The sequence below is a fragment of the Oryx dammah genome, unplaced genomic scaffold, assembly GCF_014754425.2.
Source record: "Oryx dammah isolate SB20612 unplaced genomic scaffold, SCBI_Odam_1.1 HiC_scaffold_8, whole genome shotgun sequence".
In the NCBI taxonomy this organism is placed as follows: Eukaryota; Metazoa; Chordata; class Mammalia; order Artiodactyla; family Bovidae; genus Oryx; species Oryx dammah.
In genome coordinates this window covers 31,286,783-31,313,814 of record NW_024070192.1, presented here as the reverse complement: position 1 = coordinate 31,313,814, position 27,032 = coordinate 31,286,783, and the positions used below count along the sequence as shown (strand labels likewise).

Genomic DNA, 27,032 nt, shown 5'->3' with positions numbered 1-27,032 from the left:
CCAGTCAGGAAGCTAAGATCCCACATGCCTTGTAGCCAAAACACCAAAGCATAAAACAGAAGCAATATTATAGCAGATTTAATAAAGACTTTAAAAATGGTCTGCATCAAAAAACATCTTTTTTTAAAAATTAGCGATTCTCCAACCAGGAAGCATATCACTAGAACCTGAGGGACTTGTTTAACAGCCGAACATCAGGATCTGTTCCCGATGTGCTAAGTCAGTGGCCAGACCATCAGCACTTTTCTCAAGCTTCACCCATGGTTCTCGTCCATAACTAGGTTCACAGGGCTCCTGGTAACAGGTCGTCAGAAATGCCGGTGCCACCTCCAGGGATATAAACAGCCCCCGACAGGCATGTCTTGTAAATTTGGACTTAGGAAACTCTAGTCTCCCCTGTAGCTCCACTGGGAGTAAATCCCAACAAAACATTGTTTTTATTTGTCACGAGGGTTTCTCTTTTATTAGTTCTCCTCACGAGAGGTGGAGCCACCTTCAGGCTCACCAACTAAGTCCCTGTTGAATCTGTCATTAGGGAACGTTCCCATTTCACAGGGCTGCTAAGGAAGTGCAAGTCATGACCTTCAAGGCCCCCGGTTTCAATGTCTGACACTAAGTCCCTTCTTCCCCTGCTGATCTCCTTGTTCTGTATGAGGCCTGACTGCTTGGGTCTCTGCTGCCAATTCTCTTGTTTTGTGTCTTGGTAGCCTTGGGGATTTTAAACACTTCACCCCTTTCTCTTCCTCCTTAATCAAGGAATTGACGTTCTGCATGGCTCTCATCAGCAACCTCTGGGTATGAATAATTATATCAAAAGGTTACGACCATTCAAATGCCTTCCCCATCTCCTTTTCTGATTTTGTCTTCAAGCAGCTGTAAAGAGCTCCCTCCATGCTAATGCAGTCTTGGTTTTAATGCTGTGGGTTTGGGGGAGGCAGGGGGTGTCTCCTAAGAAAGGGAGGTGGCAGAAGCAGAGCACATGCTTGGAGGTGAAGGCCTAGGGTAGGAGTTAGAATCTATACCTCTTTTCATCACCAGCCCTGGAATCTAGGGAGTTTTAAAAAATTGCAGTTCTCTGTGTTTCTCCTCTTCCGTTGACTTTACCCCCTTTCACTTCTCTATTCACTCTGTTACTAGGTTTACCCTTGTCAATTCTAAATCTCCCAAGCCTGATTCCCCCACCCTACCCCTCCCCATGCTCCTTTGCTGCCTCCTGTTATTCACAAATGGAAATCCAGAATGGGTAAGCATATCACTAAGTCCTTGTACAACCTGGCACTAAAGTACACTTTCACTTTTGACTTTGATTTCTCCCCATGATGCTCCTAAACTTTTCTGTGTTGTCCCAATCCTCCAGATATGCTCTGTCCTTTGATGGGATCATGGCATTCCCCCCGGGGTAGCTGCCTTCTCCATGGTTGGAGTTGGGGAAGGAAAAGGGAAACTGGTTTGTTGAGCTGCTGTTGTACTCTGAGCACTAGAGTATGCCTGGAGTGTGTGTGTTTGTATGTATGTATATGTGATTAGTTCATGTCTCTCAATAGACTTTATTTATTTATTTATTTATTTATTTTGGAGGTAGGCTTAACAGGCACTTTTTTTTAAATTTATTTTTTATTTTACTTTACACTTCTGTATTGGTTTTGCCATACATTGACATGAATCCACCACGGGTGTACATGCGTTCCCAAACATGAACCCCCCTCCCACGCCCCTCCCCACAACATCTCTCTGGGTCATCCCCGCGTACCAGCCCCAAGCGTGCCATATCCTGCATCGGACATAGACTGGCAATTCGATTCTTACATGATATTATACATGTTTCAATGCCATTCTCCCAAATCATCTCACCCTCTCCCTCTCCCACTGAGTCCAAAAGTCTGCTATACACATCTGTGTCTTTTTTGCTGTCCTGCATACAGGGTCATCATTGCCATCTTTCTAAATTCCATATATATGTGTTAGTATACTGTATTGGTGTTTTTCTTTCTGGCTTACTTCACTCTGTATAATCAGCTCCAGTTTCATCCATCTCATCAGAACTGATTCAAATGTATTCTTTTTAACGGCTGAGTAATACTCCATTGTGTATATGTACCACAGCTTTCTTATCCATTCATCTGCTGATGGACATCTAGGTTGTTTCCATGTCCTGGCTATTATAAACAGTGCTTCGATGAACATTGGGGTACATGTGTCTCTTTCAATTCTGGTTTCCTCAGTGTGTATGCCCAGCAGTGGGATTGCTGGGTCATAAGGCAGTTCTATTTGCAATTTTTTAAGGAATCTCCACACTGTCCTCCATAGTGGCTGTACTAGTTTGCATTCCCACCAACAATGTAGGAGGGTTCCCTTCTCTCCACACCCTCTCCAGCATTTATTGCTTGCAAATTTTTGGATCGCAGACATTCTGACTGGTGTGAAGTGGTACCTCATTGTGGTTTTGATTTGCATTTCTTTGATAATGAGTGATGTTGAGCATCTTTTCATGTGTTTGTTAGCCATCCGTATGTCTTCTTTGGAGAAATGTCTATTTAGTTCTTTGGCCCATTTTTTGATTGGGTCGTTTATTTTTCTGGAATTGAGCTGCAGGAGTTGCTTGTATATTTTTCCATGAAGTTTTATCAGAAGGAACTTGGAATTACTTTGAAGATTCCGGTAGCATAATAGTCAGAGTCACACTTAAAAGGCTCATTAGAAAGAGTCACATAAATATTCCCATTGTCCGCTGTCACTGTGCGAATCCTTTGCTTTATCCCTTTGGAGCACCACATGGGTTTTGCTGATGGGTCTTTAGGATCTACAGACTGGTACAGTCCTTCTCCTGTTTTCAAAGTAATTTTGTACTTATGCCAGGGGCAAACTATACATGCTCGTCCATCAAATTCCTCTATTTCTCCCAAATGTAAAGGTCCTCCTGAGTGGTAACAGCGAATATCCATAGCATGAAATTCTCCTTTGTGGTAGGAAATTACCACTTCTCTGTCATGGACAACAGCTGTTATTCTTTCAGATCTTTTAATGTCTTCTTCTCTACCCACATAGACAGAAGCATATTGCTCCTTCGTTTTAGGATGTTGTTCAGAGCCATCAGGATCCATGCTTCCCCGCGTCCCTGCCCCACCTCCGCGAGACCCGGCCGCAGTGCCGCCACGTGAGGATACTGAACCGACCAGGGAAGCCGGCGCCCGCGTGGCGCTCCGCGTGACGGGGCGGGGCGGGGCACCACCGCCCTCTCAATAGACTTTAAAACCTTTACTTGCAGCCCTGTTTTATATATAAGAAGATAGATGGTTTAGATAGTCCTGTCTGAAAATACAGAATTAATAAAAAAACTCTCCACAACTGAGCTCACGTGTCAGTTTTTCATGAAATCTCTTTCCACTTGCTCCTAATTCTTTGCTCTCATTCCCTTATTTATATATATTGATGTATGAGTATTTAGTGAGAATGTGCTTTATGCTAGGTACAATGCTTGGTCCAAGAGCAGGAATAAGACAGAACACATTCTTGCCTCGAGGAGCTTCCATTCTTGTGGGGAGATGGATAATACACCATTAAACAAATAGCCAAGAAAACTAGTGGGATAAACTCTGTAGCCAGAGAAGGCAATGGCACCCCACTCCAGTACTGTTGCCTGGAAAATCCCATGGACGGAGGAGGCTGATGGGCTGCAGTCCATGGAGTCACTAGGAGTTGGACACGACTGAGCGACTTCGCTTTCACTTTTCACTTTCATGCATCAGAGAAGGAAATGGCAACCTACTCGTGTGTTCTTGCCTGGAGAATCCCAGGGACAGGGGAGCCTGTTGGGCTGCCGTCTATGGGGTGGCGCAGAGTCGGACACGACTGAAGCGACTCAGCAGCAAACTCTGTGGCAGTGACAGGTAAGGTAGTTGCAGGTGATAGTATCTATAAGGAGCCTACTTAAAATTCAGAGGATCAGAAAAGGCTCCTGAGAAAATGAGAAAGAGCTAAAATACATCTTGGAGGATGAACACTTCACACACAGGCAGAAGTGTGTGCATAGGTCCTGGGACAGGAAAGAGCTTGGTATGTTAGGGGAATACTTTGATTGAAGTGGTAACCGATGAGATTGAAAAGGTAGATTGGGACCAGATTATATCGAACTCTGAGGTCACTTTGGATTTTTTTCTGAAAGCAATGCAAGAGTTTGAAGGATTTTTTAGAGGGGCTTTGTGGACATATAATTAACATACACTTGACTTGATGGACGTGAGTTTGAGTGAACTTTGGGAGTTGGCGATGGACAGGGAGGCCTGGTGTGCTGCAATTCATGGGGTCACAAGGAGTTGGACATGACTGAGCGACTGAACTGAACTGAAACCAAAAATATGTGAAGGGCACAATTTGACAAGTTTAAACACACATGTACATTCATGAAATTATCATCGTACTCAAGACAGTAAGCATACCCATCATCTCCCACAGTTTCGTCATGGTGCCTTGTAACCCCCCACTAAGAATATTCCCTAACCACAGCCTCAGACAACCTCTGATTTTCTTCCTGTTACTGTAAATAACTTTGTATTTTTTTAGCATTTTGTGTAAATAGGGTTGATTACTTGGGTCTCTAACATGTGTACTTTTGTGCATGTGTGTATGTGTGTGTGTGTTACTTGTAGACTTTTTACAGATACCTTTTATCTGGTTAAGGAAGTCTCCTTCTATTCTTTACTGCAAGTTTTTATCAGGAATGGGTGCTGTGTTTTGTCAGATGTTTGTTCTCAATCTTTTGAGACAGTCATCTCTTTTTTTTAAGGCTTTTAATTGGTTGTTTTGATTGTTAAGCCAAAAATACATTCCTGAAATAATCTTTACTTGACTATTATGTATTATCCTTTTTATATATTATTGGCTTAAATTTGCTATGATTGTGTTTAGAAAATCTGTACCTAGGTAATTTTCTTTTCCTATTATCTTTTTTCGCATTTGCTATCAGAGTAATGGTGAGTTTTTAGCGTGGTTTGGGAAACCTTGTGTCTCTTCAGTATTCTTAAAGAATTTGTTCAAATGGATGTTATTTCTTCCTAATGTTCAGTATAATTAACTAGCAGAGCCATCTGTATCTGAAGCTTCTTTTGTTAGAAGGCTTTAAATTACAAATTCAATTTTAAAAAATAGATAAAGGAGTGTCTTTTCAGGTTATCTCTTCCTTCTTGAGCAAGTTTTGGTCTATGCCTTTTAAGGAATTTATACATTTCTTCTAAGTTGTCAAATTTATTGGCATAAAGTTGTACATAAGAAACAATCCTTTTTAACATCTGTAGTAATGTCATGCCTCTCATTCCTGATAGTGTTAATATCACCCCACCCTATGAGTCTGGTTTACCAAATTTATTGATCTTCATAATTAACCAGGTTTTGATCTCATTAATTTTTATTTTTTGTGTTTTGTTTTATATTTAAACATTTTGCTCTTATCTTATTATTTATGTATTCTGTTTCTTTTCTGATAAATCCCTAGCTTATCTCTCCTTCCCTTCCCCCTTTGGTGACCATAAGTTTGTTTTTCTGTCTCTGAGTCTGTTTCTGTTTCGTTCATTTGTGTCATTTTTTTTTTTTTTTAGATTCCACATATAAATGATACCATATATTTGTTTTTCTCTGTCTGGCTTATTTAACTTATGATAATCTCAGTTCAGTTCAGTTGCTTAGTTGTGTCTGACCCTTTGCAACCCATGGACTGCAACGCACCAGGCTTCCCTGTCCATCACCAACTCCTGGAGCTTGGTAAAACTTATATCCATCAAATCAGTGATGCCATCCAACCCTCTCATCCTCTGTTGTCCCCTTCTCCTCCTGCCTTCAATCTTTCCCAGCATCAGGATCTTTGCAAATGAGTCAGTTCTTCTCATCAGGTGGCCAAAGTATCAGTCAGTGGCATCAGCATCAGTCCTTCCAATGAATATTCAGGACTGATTTCCTTTAGGACTGACTGGTTTGATCTCCTTGCAGTCCAAGGGACTCTCAAGAGTCTTCTCCAACACCACAGTTCAAAAGCATCAATTCTCCGGCACTAGCTTTCTTTATAGTCCAACTCTCACATCCACACATGACTACTGGAAAAACCATAGCTTTGAGTAGATGAATCTTTGTCAGTAAAGTAATGTCTCTGCTTTTTAATATGCTGTCTATGTTTGTTATAACTTTTCTTCCAAGGAGCAAGCATCTTTCAATTTCATGGCTGCAGTCACCATCTGCAGTGATTTTGGAGCCCCCCAAAATAAAGTCTGTCACTGTTTCCATTGTTTCCCCCTCTATTTGCTGTAAATACGATAATCTAGGTCCATCCGTTTTTCTTCAAATGATATTATTTCATTCTTTTCTTTTTGATGGCTGACTGATGTTCCATATGGGCTTCCCAGGTGGTGACAGTGGTAAAGAATCCATCTGCCAGTGCAGAGCACGCAAGAGACATGTGTTCGATCCCTGGGTCAGGAAGGTCTCCTGGAGTAGGAAATGGAACCTGACTCCAGTCTTCTTGCCTGGAAAATTCCATGGACAGAGGAGCCTGGTGGGCTACAGCCCATAGGGTTGCAAAGAGTCAGACACAACTGAGCACACACAGCATTCCATGTACCACATTCATCTGCCGATGGACACTAAGGTAGCTTCCATGTCTTATTTTGTATTGCTTTTTAGTTATTTCATATGGGAGGACAAGTCTAGTTATTCCGTCTCTATCAGAAATGAAAGTCTCATTTCTTTGAAGGGTTCTAAGTAGAGGAATCATGTTATACCAGTTGAAGTTTTTAAAAAGATCATACTGACTTCAATGTAGAAAACCGATTGAAAGTGTGATGGGTCTTGAAGCCACATTTTTTTCAGGGAATGTGCAAATGGAGAGTAAGTCCAGGTGCCTTTGGAGACAGAATCCACTGGACTTGGATATGGAGAGGAAAGGGAAAGAGGTAAGGGAAGGGAAGAGTCAAAGCTGCCTCCTGAGTGTTTTCCTAGAACAACTGTGCCAGTGGGGAAAGCCCTGGGAGGGCCATAGTGGGAAGACAGGCGTCAAGACTTTCTATTGTACAGAGACTTGCCTCTTGAATCATTCAAGTGGAACTGGTCACACAGGCAGAGGGCAGTAAGCATGGGGAGCTCTGGAGACAGGTTAGGGCTGGAGACAGAAAAATACTCATCAACATGCAATTGTTCAAAGCTCTAGAACCTCATAAGATCAATCTAGGGGAAGAGTGTAGATAAAGGAGAAAGGAAGATCCAGGACTGATTCTGAAGGAGTCTAGAGGCCAGGGAAGAGGAGGAGCTGAGATGGAGATGAAGCAGCACCTTTTTTTCTATGATACATAGTACTTTCATTTAACTATCATTCCATATTGTAGTTTCTATAGAGCCACCTGTCACTCAACTGGACCATGAGCCCCAGAGGTCAGGGGCACTGTCTTAATTTGTATCACTGACTTCAAACTCAGTGTCTAGCATCTTTCAAATGAATTCTTTAAATGAGTGAATGGACAGATGGCCCACTGAAATGAATGAATTATTCAAATGAAGGAATCTTACAGTGGATCCTTCAGATGAATGAATGGAGGAGGTTAGGAGATGATTGGCATGGAGACAAAGGGATACAGCCTTTGCAGAGTCCAAGGGGCTCCAGAAGACAGTTCTGGGGAAAATCAGACAGGTCAGGAAAATGAAATGGTCCAGGAACATTGCTGTGAGCCCATTTCCTCATTAAGGAGCCACAAGGCCTGGAGAAGCGAGCTCTCTCATTCCTTCATGGATGTGGTGAACACAGATGGGAACCCTCTGGCTGCCTGTTACAGAACCCTAAGGAGACAAAACGTGTTCACCTCGGGCTCCATCAGTGGATGTTTCTATTCTTCCGGGCCTTTCTCTGTTTTCAAGCAGATCAAAGTCTATCTTGTGAAATGTTCTGCCCCCAGATTAGAATTTAAGATGTGAAAAGGTCAAGAGTTGACATCCATTAAAAAAAAAAAGAGAAATCACTTTGACCCTGGTGAACCGGGGGGCCATCGTGAGGGTTGGAAGAGGCCAGGTGCATCCTTGCCAGCCCTCTGGAGACATAAAGCTGTCCTGTGAAGGGTTACTGACAGCTTCACATTGACTCCCTAGCTGAGCGGGAGCTCCAAGCCTTCCTCTCTTGACCTGCCAGACTGGCAGGGGCAGTGATGGCCTGGCCTGAGGGAGAGCCTCGCAGGGTGGTGCAGAGAAGGTCAACCTTCAGTGGAGAACCGCAACATTTACAATCTCATCATCTTCATGGTGAGCCGTGGGCTGGGGTTCTACACATTTCAGCAAGTTGAACAGAGCCTGAAAGGTTTAACTGTCCAGTTGAAAATGATAGTAAAGTTTATTTTGGTTAGAACCTGAAATGAGTCTGAGTTTGGCTTTTTCAGCCTGGTGGCTTTGTGTAAACAGTTTACTTAACGTAGTTTTTGGCTCCTTCTCAATAAAACACCATGATAATCCCATTCACAGACAAAACATCACAGATCAGCAGACAGGCCGCTGTAAAACAGCGCCTTACCTGCGCTTTGCATGCAGTGTAAAGATCTGCTTTTACAGTTTTTAGGAAAGGACTCGTCCATCTCCGTTTTCACAGTTGGAGACATGGTTTCTTTAGACTTCCATGGAAGAGCTGAGCTCCTTTTTTATACCACAAAAATAGCTTTTAATTAAGCGCATAAAGCGAGCTGTTATTTTCCAGAGAAGCACGCTGGCTTCATTCAAATTGGAAGAGACCCCGGGAGAATGCCAAGATCACCTACTGCTTACATTTCATTTTAATGTGCTCAAGTTCAATAAAAGTTTATCATCTCCATTAAACCGGTACCTATTGGAGCTGATTTAATCTCGTTAGCACAGAGAACCACATGAAAGAAAGCAAGTCCCCAGGACAAGACTGGGCAAAGCATGGTGTGGGGGGTGTAAATTACACAGAAGAAGCACAGCGTCTGCGGAGGGCAGGGTGTCTCTCACCTGCTCGTATGTGTGTATGTGTGTGTGTGCATGCACGTGTAGGGTGTGCACGTGTGTGGGGACCCACACTCTGCAGTGCAGGCTCTGGCCGCCAGCCAGAGCGCAGCACGCCCGGGAGGCCGCCAGGCTCAGAGTCCTCAGCTGCTCAGTGTCACAGCCCCACCATGCTCCCTCTCGGACTATGAATTGTGTGACGTTTGAGCAAACAAATGTCATGTGTAGGGGTGCGAGTCAAACGTCTACTGGCAACAGCTTGCTGAGGACATATATTCTGATTCTAGCCCCAGAGAGCATGAATGCACAGATACAGAGAACGCATACATACAGACACACACATATACAGACATATACACTTTCTCCTGCAGGAAGAGTCGGTTTGTTCATTGTTTCTCCCATATACCAGAGAGCCTGCTGGAGTTTTTGGCTAGACCTGAACAGAGTCCAAGAACCCAGAGATGTGAAGTCTCTTATTCAACATGTCACACTGGACGTGGTTGACAAGTTGGTGAGGGGTGATTGGGTACCTACAGGTACTGCCCCCAGACATAACCTGATGGGCTGGTGGACACAGTCTCTGTGGGCTGGAGAACTCAATGGGGACCAGGCTCAAACTCAGGCAGAGATGGAAGCAGCTATTTTCCAGGGAAATTCAGCAGACGCACAAGGAGAAGTGCCTGGCCAGGTGAGAAGGGTGCAGTTGGAACCTGTGGTTCTCCTCAGGCCTGCCTCACACCTCAGTGGGGCTGCAGGGAGTTTGGCCTCCGGCTGGCACTCAGGGGGCTTGGCAACCAGAGGGTGGCTGTCACCCTTGGTGTGCACACCTGGGTCTTAGCTATGGGGACAGAGGTGTGGCCCAGTTTTGAAAGCTGCTTGGCCAGGCTCCAGGCCTGGAGTGGAAGAGTGTACCATGACTTTATGCGGTTTGCAGGAACCTCCCTCAGGATCTCCGGAAAACATCTGTTGAAGCTTTGAGTGGAGGGTTCTAGGTCCCTCTGAGGCAGGGTGGGGCGCGAGTCATGCAGGACCCAGGGGGCATGGGCCATGGTCCCCTGACTCCATTACTTGTTCACTGAAGAGAATTCAGATTCTTAATTGAGTGCCTAATATACTAGTCACCTGTATTAGCTTGGGCTACCATAACACAGTACCATAGAGCATGGAAATTTACTTCTCACACTCTGGGGCGGGGTCGGGGTGGGGTGCTGTTCTGAAAGCTTGGCTGTGCAACTTGCATCCCACAAATTTTTTTTTTAGATATTAATTTATTTCTGGCTGCAATGAGTCTTCATCGCTGTACACGGGCTTTCTCTACTTGCAGCGAGCAGAGGCTACTCTAGTTGTGCTGTGTGGTGCTGGCTTCCCACTACGGTGGCTTCTCTTGTCGTGGAGCCCAGGTTCTAGGCAAACAGGCTCAGCAATTGTGGCACATGGCCTTAGTTGCTCATTGCATGTAGGATCTTTCTGGACCAGGGATCAAACTCACATCCTCTGCTTTGGCAGGCGGATTCCAATCCACTGTGCCCCCAGGGAAGTCTGCACCCCTCAAGCAGTTCAAGGTGTGACTCTGGGGCTGGACCTTGTGCTTGGTGGGGACTCACCCATGGAGGCAGATGAAATGGGGTCCCCCACTGGGCAGGTGATGTGAAAGATGAGCCCTGTGGGCAGGGCTTGAGCATGGAGAATGACACAGGGCAGAGCAGGAAAAAAAGGCTGTGAAAGGAGGCCAGATAGGGTCCTCAGAGCAGCACTTTTCAGGTGCTCTGGACCGCCAGCCTCAGTCTCAGCCTGGGGTGCATCATGGCTGGGCCAGTGCCTTCCAGAGCCCGCAGGAACAAGGGCCTGACCCCCTCTGTCCCAGCGTGGCAGCTGCACAAGCAGAGCTTGAGGCCCAGTCCCCTCTCTGAGGCCCAGCCGGCATGTCCCAGCCCTGGGCAGCAGCTCCTGCCCCTCCGGGCTCGGTCAGCTTGAGCTCCTCCTCTCAGCACACAGAGATCATGACGGCAGGTTCAAGCGCAGGCAAGCAGCAGAGGGGCACTGACTTTGAAGTCAAGAGCCATAGGTTGAAGGGAATTCTCTTGGCCGAGGCACAAAGGGAAGAAAATGCCATCCTAAGGAGAGTAGCTTTAGATTTTTCACTTTATCTTCCAAATAAAAGATTAGGGACACAGTTCTGGTTGAGATGGCTAAGCGGGTGCCTGAATAATTGAATTTCATGCTCATTATTTCCCTCTGAAGTGGTGAACACGAGCAGTCATTGGAAAGTGGGGAATCTCAGATGCCCCGGCCAGCGCCTTGCTGAGCTTCTCAAAGGTTTCCAGGTCCGCCCAGCATTCATGGTGGCTGTGTGGTACGTACGAGGCAACACTGACACAGCCCGTGAACCCACCAGGTTGAAGACAAGCTTCCCCTCCATCGGCAAGTTTGTTATCGGCTTTAGACACTTACGTTCTGCACAAGATTAGACACAGTCTGGGGCCTGCACTGTGCTGTGTTGAGTAGGCAGTTTGCCTGTAGCTTTGACATCTCATAACTGAGCTGTATCAGAGTGGGAAGGAAGAAAAGACCAAAGGTTTGTAAAGTGCCGTGCATGTGTGGGCCAGGGAGTCATAGGGAAAGTCTGTACCTTTTGCTCATTTCTGCTGTGTCCCAAACATTCTCTAAGAAAGTAAAATCTTTTAGAAAAATAGGTATACTAGGGTTACTACTATGGTAAAAGTGGATTTTGGTGATTGTGTCTGAACCTTTGTTTTCTCTTTGCTACTCAGTTTCTTTTTTTAAAGGAAGCCTAGAAGAGATTGTTCAGTGCAAATGAAGGGACCACCTATGATGAGAACATAGGGCTCCGTTGGGAAAAATTCTCACTCTTGGGAAAAGATGGAGTTATAGAAACTGAAGCTTGATTTGAAACTGTCTGTGGGCCCCGAGAGGGGCTTCTTCCCAGATAGGGAGACCCTGCTATGTTCTCAAGGAGTTTGGGAACAGGGATTCGCAAGCACATTTTCCCTCCCCAACAAAGGCTTCTAACCATGCATTCTGGCAAGCTTTCTCCCCGCCTTTTCTGAGCAAGGTCAGGGCTCATAGGTCTCAGGTATTGACTGCAAGGTCCTCATAAGTCTTTTTGGGAACAGAGAGAAGGAAGGAACTGCCCTTTCTTGAACTCCTACAGCATGCCAGACACTGGCCAGGCCTCCCATGTGTTATCTGAGAGGTGTGGAGGCTGTCATCCTTACCCTGCTCCTCAAACTGTCTCTGGGGGAAGACCAGGGGTTTTCATTCTTCTGCATCAGCAGCACTCTGTGTAGCAACAAGAGGCGCACAAGGGTCAGAGGAAGTCAGCCATCTGCCTGTGGTCCTGTAGATGGTAAGACCTGAGATCTGCCTTCAGGTCAGGATAACTCCAGCACTTCCAGTTTAGCAACAGTGAGAAAGGCTGTGGAAGCAGCTATGCCAGAGCTGCCAGATTTCAAATGAATTATCCGTGGGAAGAGACAAGAAGTCAGGACAATGTGCCAGTTGCCTGAATTTTGCTCTTCCGCTTCTACAAACTGATGAAGGCTGTGACCTTCAGCCCTTTCAGGAAAGGCCAGGGATCTCGGTGACTGTTCTTGAATCTTCTTTCCATTCCATTTCCCACTGCAGCTGTCCCTTCCCTACCCCTCCCCCCACCCCTTCCCCACAACCCCCTTAGGGAAGAGGGTGGAATTCAAGATGGGGTGGGGGCAGGCACGGCATCAGAACAATGAAATAAATTACAGTGTCCAAAGAACCCTCAGGAATCCAAACAGAGCAAAATTATTATGTTTAACGTAGAAATTGAACTTCAAATAATCCTGCTCTGTGTTTAATAACAACAGGTATGGCTCAGCCAAGCCAAGTCAGCCAGGTCCCCTCCGCCAGGCTGCCTGGCCTCTCTTAGCAAGAAGATAAAGCAAACGAGAGAGCTCTTGAAGGTTCATAGAATCTCTCACCTCCTGAAGAATGCAAACTGTATAAATACTCAGGTTTTAAAATAAAATCCCCCCCAGGCCAGCGTTGCAGAACAGGGCCAGCCGGGCCTGGCAGAGCCCGCAGGCTCGTCGTCCAGGCTGGGTGGCAGCGTATCCTGTGACCAGGATGCCTGTGACACGTCAACACAGCCTTTGCGTCTGGACTGTGTATTGAAACTGTGAACACAGAACTCCCATGACTCAAGTTTACAGAAATACGTGACAGTGTTTGAAGTAGCTGAGCTGACACTAAAACAGTCTGACATCACAGCCTTGGGGGAGATGATGGAAATTTCTCCATTTCTTTGGAAAATTGAAAAAAGCAGATTCCTCTCAGGTGTTCGATTGGCCACCCAAGTGCAGCTCTTGGGCTGCTATTCTTTGGTTTTAGAAAATCACACAGAGATGCAAAAGGTGTTGGCCATGTCTAAGGATCACGGGTATCAGACCGTGCTGGGTGTTTTCTGCGTACCTCCCTCCAAACCTGGCCCCACCCCTAGTTCTTTCTCTGTCTTTCTCTGCTTCCCTCTGTGCCCTTGGAGACTCTGTGGCCTGGGCTCCCCTTACCTTGGACTTTCGGTTGGATTTGGCCAGCAGAAACCACAGCAGGAAACTGGCGGGCAGGAGAAGAGAGAGGTCAGGGACTGTTCTCCTCTGCCAGTCCTCCAGCCCTGTCCAGACTCCCTACATAGTCCCCTTGACCCGCCCCACTGTCCCTTTTTGGCCAAGGTAAAAGCTTGGAAGAAAAGCTATGACAAATTTAGGTAGCATATTAGAAAGCAGAGACATCACTTTGTCAACAAAGCTCTGTATAGTTAAAGCTATGGTTTTTCTAGGAGTCATGTATGGATGTGAGAGTTGCACCATAAAGAAAGCTGAGTGCTGAAGAATTGATGCTTTCAAACTGGTGCTGGAGAAGATTCTTGAGAATTCCTTGGACAGAAGGGAGATCAAACCAGCCAATCCTGAAGGAAATCAATCCTAAACATTCATTGGAAGGACTGATGCTGATGCTCCAATACTTTGGTCAACTGATGCGAAGGTCTGACGCATTGGAAAAGACCCTGATGCTGGGAAGGATTGAGGGCAGGAAGAGAAGGGTGCGACAGAGGATGAGATGGTTCGATGGCATCACCAATTCAATGGACATGAGTTTGAGCAAACTCCAGGAGTTGGTGATGAACAGGGAAGCCTGGCATGCTGCAGTCCATGGGGTCACAAAGAGTCAGACACGACTGAGCGACTGAACTGAACTGAAAAGAGTTTCCCACCATTCCAACCCTTGGATGACTACTCACCTTCTTCTTCCCTTAATCCTGCTAACTGACCCAGGTGTTTCCTGTGGTGACACAAGCAATGTGCAGAGTTGCCCCCTTCACCTTTAACTTCTGGTCAAGAGAGTCTGGGTGCTCATCTTAATTTGGTATCATGATACTACACTGACAGTGTGGAGGATGGATAAAGTGTGCTCATATCATTAAGAACAAAGAAATGTGCAGGAATTTCTTTCCATCTTTTAAGCATTTTTTTTTTTTGCAGGTTGCTTATTATCACCTATTCATAGTGAAAGGAAACTGTGCCTTATTTTTTTTTTCTTTTTCCTGCTTCCAGACTGACTTGTAATCATCAAATCACTCTTGATTTTCCTAATAAGGTCAAACATTCATAATCTATATTTTATGTTTTCATACTCATGCTGTTTATCTATGGTGTTTCTTGAGCTCCTGTTGTCATTGATGGTGATGAGTGATTTGTTTTGCCTCCTCCAAGAAGATCAAACCAGTCCATCCTAAAGGAAATCAGTCCTGAATATTCATTGGAAGGACTGATGCTGAAGCTGAAGCTCCCATACTTTGGCCACTTGATGCGAAGCACTGACTCCTTGGGAAAGACCCTAATGATGGGAAAGATTGATGGCAGGAGGAGAAGGGGATAACAGAGGAAGAGATGGTTGGATGGCATCATCAACTCAATGGACATGAGTTTGAGTAAGCTCTGGGAGTTGGTGATGGACAGTGAAGCCTGGTGTGCTGCAGTCCATCAGGTCACAAAGAGTTGGACACAAATGAGCAACTGAACTTAACTTCCTGGAGAAATGCTCAGCCTTTCAGGCTTTCCCTCCCCACCTCCTTACAAGCACCCTCATCTCTCTCCTCTGATCAAGATGCTTGCATATGATGATACTGGAAAGTTTGTATGGCCTTGTGGCCATGCTTCAAGACACCTTGGTCCATAACAGTCTCGGTCCTCACTGGTCTCTGTCTCCAATTGATTGACCTGGCCCTGGGGTACCCACATACTACCAGTGACTGATCACATAGGTCCAGTCCCACCCATTAGAACATCTTGCTGCATTTACTCTTCATGTCCTGGTCCTGACCTTTGATCATAAGGTTTCTATCTTCTTTTCTGATCCCTCTGCTAATCTACTGGAATTTTCAGCCTTTCTGTACTGTTGCCCACCATCAGAACTTACAGGACCTCTAATACCCTCCACACCATATACCAAGCATGGAGAACCCAGAGTCTACTTGTAACCCATTTGCATAGATGTCTGCCTCAGCTCATGGGCTCCATGAAACATAAAGCACTGGGAAGGATGCTTAAAGGGTGGCCACTGTGTGGCTAGAGAAGAGAAGTGAGCCCTGCCGTGGAATAACCCTCATCATTCATCTTTTTTTTTTTTTTCCTATGAAAGCCCTTAGGAGGATTTTGAACTCAAAGGGGATGATCAAGACTCATGCTCCTGACTTCCCGTTGCTCTCTTCCCCTTCACAGCTCTTCCAACTGCATCCAGGTTCATTCCCTATGTCCTCCCTGGGCAGAGGGGAAACCTCTCTCACACGGTTTTGGGTTTTATCTACTTACAAATGGCAGGCAGCAAAACTTGAAATGGAATCTCTAGACTCTGCTTTTAATAGGTCAGAGGAAATCTTGGCAGTTGATAATTCTTTTTATTTCTCAACAAAGACTGGCTTTCAAGATGATCATTTCTCCAGGAAGCAGAACTTACAGCTGGAAGACTCCTTTGTTTCTTCAGTTCAGTTCAGTCTCAGTCTTTTCCGACTCTTTGTGACCCCATGGACTGCAGCATGCCAGGCTTCCCTGTCTGTCACCAACTCCCGGAGCTTGCTCAAACTCATGCTCACCAAGTTGGTGTGATACCATCCAGCCATCTCTTCCTCTGTCACACCCTTCTCCTCCTGCCTTCAATCTTTCCCACCATCAGGGTCTTTTCCAATGAGTCAGTTCTATCTATGAGGCATAAATGAAATTCTCATGAAAAAGTTGTTTTTCCCCCAGAGTCATCCTGGACCACCTGCTGCCTGTCGTCTCCCCTGTGTTACAGTGTAAGCCTTGAATAATAAAGCTGCTCCCACAGAGAGCAAGCATAAGCCCATGTTTATTAGGCACTTGACTCTTTCTGTGTCTTAGTTAACTCATCTCTATGTATTTTGACCTTTGTGGTAGAATTTTTGTAGGATTACATGAATATTTATCTATATTTATCTCGATGCATATCTTACAATAGGATCTAGTATACAGTAAATGTAAATAATTTCTGTTGTTATTTCTGTTGTGCTAATAGTATTTTTTTTTAATTCTATTGAAGCATAGTTGATTTACAATGTTGTGTTAATTTCTGCTGTACAGCAAAAAGACTTAGTAATATATAAATAGTGTGTGTATATATATATTCTTTTTCATATTCTTCTCCATTATGGTGTTTCACAGGGCATTGAATATAGTTCTGTGTGCTATACAGTAGGACCTGGTTGTTCATTCATCCTATATATACTCGTTTGCCTCTGTTAATCCTGAACTCCCAGTCCTCTCCTCCCTTCCTCCTGCTCCCTGCCACCCCCCAAACTGCCCCCCACTCCCCCCACCCCCCGCCTCTTGGCAACAACAAGTGACATTTGTTTTTACTCTAATTATGCTGGTTTCTTTAATGTGCGCCCCCCACCCCTTGCCCTATTTTCCAGGAATCATGTTAACTTTTCTTGCTTACCCTTCCCCACCAACCCCTCCCAACTCTGGACGCTGTATCAGAACGCCTGGTTTTACGGGGACTGTTTGTAAACTCCTGCATGTTGGTCATCAACAGTCTAATTGTCCTGAGGGAGGTCTGACAGTGGCTGAAGTTCATGTCTAAACTGTTCAGCTGCTTCAAGTGCCCCAATCTCTCTCCCATCAGAGCCCAAGGGAATGTTCATTTCTCTCTGGTGGCAGAATCATATGTCAAAGCAGTTTTATCCATCCAGTCCTAGCTCAATGCCTTCTCATTTGTGTCTTGTGAGCCTAAATCCATTTGTTTATTGATTTAGTAGGTGAAATCAAGGCACATCCTTTCTATTTAAACATAAGGCCCTGTACTAGGCCAGTTAGAGGGAGAATTAAACACAGTCTTAAAATCTGGTTGTCGCAGGAATACTGTACACACATGGGGGAACCTGAACAAATATTTCAGGATAAAAGAACAGAAGTGGCACCATTGGCACCATTTGCCTGTTCCTTTTGATTTTACAAAGACATAATTGGAATGAAGATAATAATTAGCTGACATCTATGAGCACTGTTTGTGCAGGCCAGGAACTATGCTAAAACTTTCTGCCCGTATTATCACATTTGGCCCTAAAAAAGCTTCCTGCTCAGTTTCAAGCATAGGAATTGATACAAATTCATAATGGAAAGTAACAGGAACTGAAGTCACTATTGCAACTGGTGATGGCACCAGGTGAGCCCCACTCTGCTCCTCTCACTGCTGAGCCCTGCCAACAAAGAAATAAGGCACACTCTATTCTAGAAAGTGCCCACAGAACTTCCTATGTCAAAAATGAGAGAGATGAATATGAATCTCAGTGGCAGCCATGGAGATCCCCTGCTCTTATACCCACAAAATGAATGTAGTCTACAAAAGGCCGATGAAGAATTCCAATTTACCCCAGGAAATATGACCAAAAATTCTGCAACAAATTCTTTCTTCTCTCCAAGAATTTGAGTAGACAAGAAACCTTTGAAGCAAGGGATATACAGCCAGACAAAATGAGATGAAAAGGAGAAACTGAAAAACTAAGAAATGTCAACCCACTCCAGTGTTCTTGCCTGGAGAATCCCATGGACAGAGGAGCATGGTGGGCCAGAGTCCATGGGGTCTCAAAGAGTCAGACACGACTGAATGACTAAAACAGCAAGGAAACAATGGGGCATTAGAGAAAGAGGATGATTAGAAAATAGGGAAATGTTACAAACAAACAAAAAATAGATCCAGCTGAAAACAGGTTGGTAAGATAGAGAAAAGGCTTGAGACAGTAGCACCAAAGTGAAAGGGAAAAAAAGCAAAGAGATAAATGGATTCAAAGACTAATTAATAAATACACAGTGATGATTTAACAAATGGAGAATGGAAAAATGTAACAGGAAAATATTCATAGGTATAGGGAGAAATGAAATAAAAGAATTTAATCTGCAAATGAAAAGGCGTACTATGTTCTAGGGAAATTAGAACAATCACAAATGAGACATAGCCAAAGAATTCTCTGAGTTTCAAGGAGAGAGGAAGAATTCTCTAAGTAAGTGTCCAGCTGCAAAAAGCAAGTTCACTGTATGAAGGAAAAAAAAATGTACAGCCTTATACTCTCTGTTAAAAAGGTCACTGTCAAGAGATAGTAGAGTCATATCTGTAGGATTCTGAATGGGGAAAAAGTGGCCCTAGAATTTTTAAGCCCAGCTAAGTTGTCATTTAGATTTGAAAGGCAGTTACCTAGCATGTCCACATAATCAAGAACTCAGAACATGGTTCATACAAGATAAGGTTTCCAGATAAACTACAGGTAAAATATAGGATGTTCCAAGAAATTTGAATTTTAGATAAATATGGAATAATATTTTAGGATCAGTATGTCCCACATATTATTTGGAACATCAGTTCAGTTCAGTTCAGTCGCTCAGTCATGTCCGACTCTTTGTGACCCCATGAATCGCAGCACGCCAGGCCTCCCTGTCCATCACCAACTCCCGGAGTTCACTCAGACTCACGTCCGTTGAGTCAGTGATGCCATCCAGCCATCTCATCCTCTGTCATCCCCTTCTCCTCCTGCCCCCAATCCCTCCAAGCATCTTGTACTTTAAAAAGTGGGACATACTGATCCTAAAATACGATCAAGATCTGAAAACCTAATCAATGTTGTTCTGAAAATCTGTAAGGAAGGTGGATTGTTAGAAATCAATCTCTTATCTCTTGATAAGTTCATCATAGTGAAACTTCTCACTAGTCTTAAAATATGTTTTTTTTCTTTTGTTAATTAAAAATTTAATTGAAGTATAGTTGATTTACATTATTGCTTTAGTTTCAGGTGTACAGCATAGCAATTCAGTTGTTTTGTTTGTTTGTATTTTGCAGATTATATCCATGATAGGTTATTATAAGATATTAGTTATAGTTCCCTGGGCTATATAGTAAAACCTTATTGCTTGTCTATTTCATGTATCTGTTCATATCTGCTAATCCCATACTCATAATTTGTCCCTACACCTACTCCTACCCCTTTCCCCTTTGGTAACTATAATTTGTTTTCTGTGCCAGTGAGTCTGTTTCTGTTTTGTATGTAGGTTCATTCATATTATATTTTAGGTTCCATATATGAGTGATGTCAAACAGTATTTGTCTTTCTCTGTCTGACTTATGTCACTAAGTATAATATTCTCTAGGTCTAGGATCGTATGCCTACTTTTAGGTGCCATATTTTGTAAAGAATGTCCACCTGAAATACTATTCCAGTATAATGGGAACAGTAGTTCATTGTGTTCTCCTTCTGGGTCATGTGATCACTGAATAAGAGACAGGGGAAATGACCTTCCCTATTTTAAAAAAAAGGCAAAACTTTTTTATTTGCTTACTTATTTGTCTTTTCCAGTTCTTAGTTGTGGCATGCAAACTCTCAGCTGTGACATGTGGAATCTAGTTCTCTGATTAGGACTGAACCCTGGCATCCTGCATTGGAAGTGGGGAGTCTTAGCCACTGGACCACAAGGAAAGTCCCTGACCCTCTCTATTTAAAATAATATTGATTTTCCCCTCTTTTAAGGCCATGTCTAATACAGTACATTTAAGGGAAACACTGCAGGTACATGTCATGTCTAAAGTTATAACCACTATAGGAACGGAAAAAGAGTATAAATGTTAGAAATTATCAAAAAAGAAGATTTTCTTCTTTGTTCTTTAACAAAAAAAAAAAAATGAGGATCATAAAGCAAAAGACACTTCATTAAAAAAAATCAAGGAAGCTTTAGAATCAAGACTGAATGTAAGGTAAAAAACATAAAAGAACAGAGTGGTACTTTATAACAATAACTGTCATAAATCCAAACCCAACAGATTCCCCATGTACAAGGTGACAACTGAAGACAGGGCGTGGCGGACAGAAACACAGAGTGACATGCAGCTTGCCTCACCCTTTCAACACACAACACAGCTTTGGACACAAAGAAGTAAGTGTGTAGTGAGTCTGATCAGCGTAACGAGGACCATCTAATAAATGTAGAACAAACTCCAGATCCTGGTGAAGCAAAAAATAGACATTTTCCCCCAAGTGTCATGATATATTAGGACATTAAAAAACAACTCAACAAATTCTAATAAGTAGAAATAATGCAGACCTCTTTCTCTCAGCTATGTTGCAATAAAGCATGGAATAGCAAAAATAGAATCCAACAAACAAAAATCCCAAGTACTTGGTAATAAAAAAGAAAAGAAAAACTCATAGGTTACTTTTAATTCAATGAGCAAATTCCAAGCAGAATTGCTCATTTCTTAAATAAAACAACAACAAACAACACTGGGAAGAGAATATTTTTGTGGAAAAAAACAACACTCACAGTCTGCATATGTCACAAAAAAGTAAAATGAGAATAAACAAATTGGGCATTTGAATTGTGGGGTTGAGGAAAGAAAACCTAGATATAATAAATAAAACCAATCTATGGCAAGTTTAAATTTAAAAAAAAAAAACAGATAAATCTATATTAATTATTTAGGGAAAAATGGAGAAAGCATAAATAGGAAAATTTAGAAATGAGTGAAGGGAAAGCAGATAAAGACAATGTTAAGAAAATAGAAGAGGATGTGTTTAAAACTTCAGGCAAAATTTGAAAACCTGATAGAATGATTTTTTTTTTTCCCTTGAGAAATGTAAATGGCACAAATTGACCCCAGAAAAGAGAGAAAACCCAAACAGAATCTATAATCATGGACAGGATTTGCAAGTTTTCAAAAATTAAAGAGGTTGTGTCAAACTCAGTTTCACAAGGAAATTCTTTGTAACTTTCAGTGAGTAAAAAGAGCCATTGTTACAGAACATTCGTGAACACAGGAAATGGAAGGTGCCCGATTACTTCTTCAAAGCTATGGTAATGTGGTACACACACACACCAGCCCAAAACTCAGAACAAAATCAATTATATTGAGGCAAAAAATGTTAGCATATTAAGTGCAATTCTACAATAAATTAATCTAATACAACATTACAACTAAATGCATTTTGTTCTAGGAAAAATCACTGAGTTAGCATTTTAACTGGTCAAAGGGGGAAAAAGTGTATTATCAGAGCGATTAATGCCTAAAGTGTGTTGGATAAGACCAGCATGCATTTGTATTGAAAACTTGTTAGTAAAATAACAGTAGGAGGTACTTTCTTACCACTATCTTATACACAGGTGTGCCTGCATGCTCACACACACCCTGAAATCCAGCCATCGGCTTAATAGGGAAGTTGGAGACCTATGTCCATTTTCATGGAGTTTGAGGTCAGAAACCTGAGATTTTTCATTCTTACTTCCTTTACTGAACATTTCACCATAAACTTCAGGCAGTACAATTTAAACAAGAAAATAAAATGGTGGGACAATTAAAAGCAAATAGAACTGCTGTTTGAAAATTGGATACTTGGGAAATACTTGAGAATCAACACAAAACCTATTAAAAATAAACAATTCCATTCACCATTGCAATGAAAAGAATAAAATACTTTGGAATATATCTACCTAAAGAAACTAAAGACCTATATATAGAAAACTATAAAACACTGGTGAAAGAAATCAAAGAGGACACTAATAGATGGAGAAATATACCATGTTCATGGATCAGAAGAATCAAAATAGTGAAAATGAGTATACTACCCAAAGCAATCTATAGATTCAATGCAATCCCTATCAAGCTACCAACAGTACTTTTCACAGAGCTAGAACAAATAATTTCAAAATTTGTTTGGAAATACAAAAACCCTCGAATAGCCAAAGCAATCTTGAGAAAGAAGAATGGAACTGGAGGAATCAACCTGCTTGACTTCAGGCTCTACTACAAAGCCACAGTCATCAAGACAGTATGGTACTGGCACAAAGACAGAAATATAGATCAATGGAACAAAATAGAAAGCCCAGAGATAAATCCACGCACCTATGGACACCTTATATTTGACAAAGGAGGCAAGAATATACTATGGATTAAAGACAATCTCTTTAACAAGTGGTGCTGGGAAAACTGGTCAACCACTTGTAAAAGAATGAAACTAGAACACTTTCTAACACCATACACAAAAATAAACTCAAAAGGGATTAAAGATTTAAATGTAAGACCAGAAACTATAAAACTCTTAGAGGAGAACATAGGCAAAACACTCTCTGACATAAATCACAGCAGGATCCTCTATGACCCACCTCCCAGAATATTGGAAATAAAAGCAAAAATAAACAAATGGGACCTAATTAAAATTAAAAGCTTCTGCACAACAAAGGAAACTATAAGCAAAGTGAAAAGACAGCCTTCAGAATGGGAGAAAATAATAGCAAATGAAGCAACTGACAAACAACTAATCTCAAAAATATACAATCAACTTCTGCAGCTCAATTCCAGAAAAATAAATGAGCCAATCAAAAAATGGGCCAAAGAACTAAATAGACATTTCTCCAAAGAAGACATACGGATGGCTAACAAACACATGAAAAGATGCTCAACATCACTCATTATCAGTCAAATGCAAATCAAAACCACAATGAGGTACCATTTCACACCAGTCAGAATGGCTGCAATCCAAAAGTCTACAAGCAATAAATGCTGGAGAGAGTGTGGAGAAAAGGGAACCCTCTTACACTGTTGGTGGGAATGCAAATTAGTACAGCCACTATGGAGAACAGTGTGGAGACTCCTTACAAAACTGGAAATAGAACTGCATTATGACCCAGCAATCCCACTGCTGGGCATACACACCAAGGAAACCAGAATTGAAAGAGACATGTGTACCCCAATGTCCATCGCAGCACTGTTTATAATAGCCAGAACATGGAAGCAACCTAGATGTCCATCAGCAGATGAATGGATAAGAAAGCTGTGGTACATATACCCAATGGAGTATTAGCCATTAAAAAGAATACATTTGAATCAGTTCTAATGAGGTGGATGAAACTGGAGCCGATTATACAGAGTGAAGTAAGCCAGAAAGAAAAACACCAATACAGTATACTAACGCATACATATGGAATTTAGAAAGATGGTAATGATAACCCTGTATGCGAGACAGCAAAAGAGACACAGATGTATAGAACAGTCTTTTAGACTCTGTGGGAGAGCGAGAATGGGATGATTTGGGAGAATGACATTGAAACATGTATAATATCATATATGAAACGAATGGCCAGTCCAGGTTCAATGCATGATACTGGATGCTTGGGGCTGGTGCACTGGGACGACCCAAAGGGATGGTACAGGGAGGGAGGAGGGAGGGTGGTTCAGGATGGGGAACATGTGTAAACCTGTGGCGGATTCATGTTGATGTATGGCAAAACCAATACAATATTGTAAAGTAATTAACCTCCAATTAAAATAAATAAATTTATATTAAAAAAATAAAAATAAGAATTTGGATATATCCAAATCAAAGGCTTTCCTTGATAGTTCTGGTAGCTTTTTAGAAGATACACAATTGTTACTAATAATGATAAGAACATGAACAACTGGCATTTAGGATGTGCTTTCCTATGTGCCAAAGTTCTTTTAATGAAGTCCAGCTAATCATTCCTTTCTTTCATGGATCATGCCTTTGGTGTTGTAGCTAAAACGTCATTACCAGAGCCAAGTTCATTCAGATTTTTTCTTAAGTTATTTTTTAGGAACCTTCAAGTTTTGCATTTAACATTTAGATCTGTGCTCCATTTTTAATTTATTTTTATGAAAGGTGTAAGATCTGTATCCAGACTTCTTTTATTTTGCCTGTAGAGATCTAGTTATTTCAGTATCATTTGTTGAAAAGATTATCTTTTCATCTTTTTCAGAGGTCTGCTCGCTATGTTTATGTGGCTCTGTTTCTGGCCTCTCCATTCTGTTCCACTGATCTATTTGTCTCTACTGCCAGTACCACATCTGTCCTGATTATTGTTGCTTTCCAGCAAGTCTTAAGTCAAATTAATGTCAGTCCTCTGACTTGGTTCATTTCCGTCCATGTTGTATTGGCTGCTCTGGGTCTTCTATCACTCCATATAAACTTTGGAATTAGATTGTTGATATCCATAAAATAATTTTCAGGATTTTGATTGGAAATGTGTTTAACGGATTAAGTTGTGCAGAACTGTAATGTTAATAATATTGATTTTTCCTATCCATGAATGTGGAACGTTTGTCCATTTGTTTAGTTCTTTGATTTTTTTTTTCCATCAATTTTGTAGTGTTCCTCATATAGATCTTATACTTATTTTGTTAGAGTTGTAACTGAGTATTTATCTTTGGGGGTGCTAATGTAAATGGTATTTTGTTTTTAAATTTCAGTTTCATGTATTCATTGCCGGTATATAGAAAAGTGACTGACTTTACTTTTATGCATTAAACTCAATTTTACACCTTTTTAAGAAATTGTTATTAGTTCTTGTCAATATTTTTGGATTTTCTACATAGACAATTATGTCATCAGTGAACAAAGACAGTTTTATTTCTTCCTCCCCAGTCTGTGTTCATCTTATTTCCTTTTCTTATCTCATTGTATTAATGCTTTCCTTTTAATTTTGTTCATGTTGTTTTGTTCGTGTTTGATTTGCATTAGTTTTAAATCTTCAGTAATAAAATGTATTATTTTTAATTCATGGAAAAACTACCCTTCAGTTTTCAATGAGTCATACTTTTTCAGTATGAAAGATTTATATTTCTTGTTTTGCAAGTTCTGGATCTTTGTAATCCTCAATGTACCCTCCCACTTTGCTTTCAGGATTATGCTTCTGTTTGGCCATGAATTTTGCAGTCATATTTTATTACTTTTAATTCTCTACTTGGATCATTACATTTTGCTTTCTTTTTCATAATCTGAACAATCTTATAATAAATTCTATTTTTCTCTTTTGTGAAGATGGAAAATATTACTGACATCTGATTATTACTTCATAGAAGATAAATGTCAAATATTACTTGTGCTGTACTATTTGATATATGTTAAAATTTACTGGCTTCATCTCCCATCCTCCTCCCCACCTGAGAATTAATATCAAACATTATCTGGAATTCTACACATTCTTCAGAACTCAGTAAGTCAAAGAAAATATATTCCATTGTTGAAAATCTCTACTTTTTAGAAAGCCCTTCATCAAACTGAATCAAGATCCACCACTCTGAAAATTTCACCTCTCAAAATTCTGTGTTCCAGATCCATAAAGAAACAGCCTTTGTGTATTTCCCACCTGTTAGCTCTTTGTATATTTGTAATCAACTAAAGCTGAAACTCCAGTACTTTGGCCACCTCATGAGAAGAGTTGACTCATTGGAAAAGACTCTGATGCTGGGAGGGATTGGGGGCAGGAGGAGAAGGGGACGACCCAGGATGAGATGGCTGGATGGCATCACGGACTCGATGGACATGAGTCTGAGTGAACTCTGGGAGTTGGTGATGGACAGGGAGGCCTGGCGTGCTGCGATTCATGGGGTCGCAAAGAGTCGGACACGACTGAGCGACTGAACCGAACTGAACTGAATCAACTATCTTGTTTCCTTCTTCAGTCGCTCTCTTTTCTGGGTTAATCATGCCAGTACCTTGAGATATTCCTGAGAAGACGTGGCTTCCCATCTTCTTTATTATTTTGGTTCTTCTACTCTAGAAACCACTTTTAACTGTTCTTTTAAAATATGAAAACAATCATATTTGATTCCTTGAGCTAACCTGTCTTGGCCTGAGGAGGTAATCTCAAGTGTTGTTGTTCAGTTGCTAAGTCGTGTCTGACTCTCTGCCACCCCGTGGACTGCAGCACACCAGACTTCCCTGTCCTTCACTATCTCCCAGAGACAGTTCACTCAAACTCATGTCCATTGAGTCAGTGATGTCATTCAATCATCTCATCCTCTGTCACCCCATGCTCCTTCTGCCCTCCATCTTTCCCAGCATCAGGGTCTTTTCCAATGAGTCAGCTCTTTCCATCACATGGCCAAAGTATTGGAGCTTCAGCATCAGTCCTTCCGATGAATACTCAGGGTTGATTTCCTTTAGGTTTGACTGGTTTGATCTCCTTGCTGTCCAAGGGATTCTCAAGAGTCTTCTCCAACATCACAGTTTGAAAGCATCAATTCTTCGGTGCTCAGCCTTCTTTTGGTCTAACTCTTTAAGATTTGGATAATAAATGGTTTCCACCAAGAGCTACAAGATGTGGGAAAAAACTCAGTGCTTCAACCCCTTTGTTTTATAGATGATAAAATAGAACCCTTGAGTGATCAAATGACTTGGCTCACAGTCCCTTAATTCTCCATCCTTCATGGGCTTGGGCACCAGTGAGCTCTAAATTTGCCATTCCCTCTGAATAGCCTCAATATGGAGCAGTGATGGAAAAATCAGACCAGCAGGGAGAAAAGCAGCAGCAGGCAGTTAGACGAGGAGCTAGAGAATTCACAGTGTTTTATAAACTTTTAAATTCCCAACCACTACACTATAATTCTGTCTTGGGAGTCCATTATAAGGAAGTCATTTTGGTGACTTGGATGAGGTCCATAGGAGATGTGCCTTGACATCTAATTTGTGTGTGTGTGTTACAGTGAGATGC

At 42.1% G+C, this 27,032-nt stretch overlaps 1 protein-coding gene across 1 annotated transcript; it reads right to left on the bottom strand.

Annotated features, from left to right (window-relative positions):
* Positions 1-2,608: 2,608 nt before the first annotated feature.
* LOC120865966 (Rieske domain-containing protein-like) lies at positions 2,609-3,204 on the bottom strand. The gene has a single exon (XM_040243328.1). It carries the CDS (start codon positions 3,099-3,101, stop codon positions 2,625-2,627), a length of 477 nt encoding a protein of 158 aa, XP_040099262.1. The 5' UTR covers positions 3,102-3,204; the 3' UTR covers positions 2,609-2,624.
* Between the last annotated feature and the right edge of the window lie 23,828 nt (positions 3,205-27,032).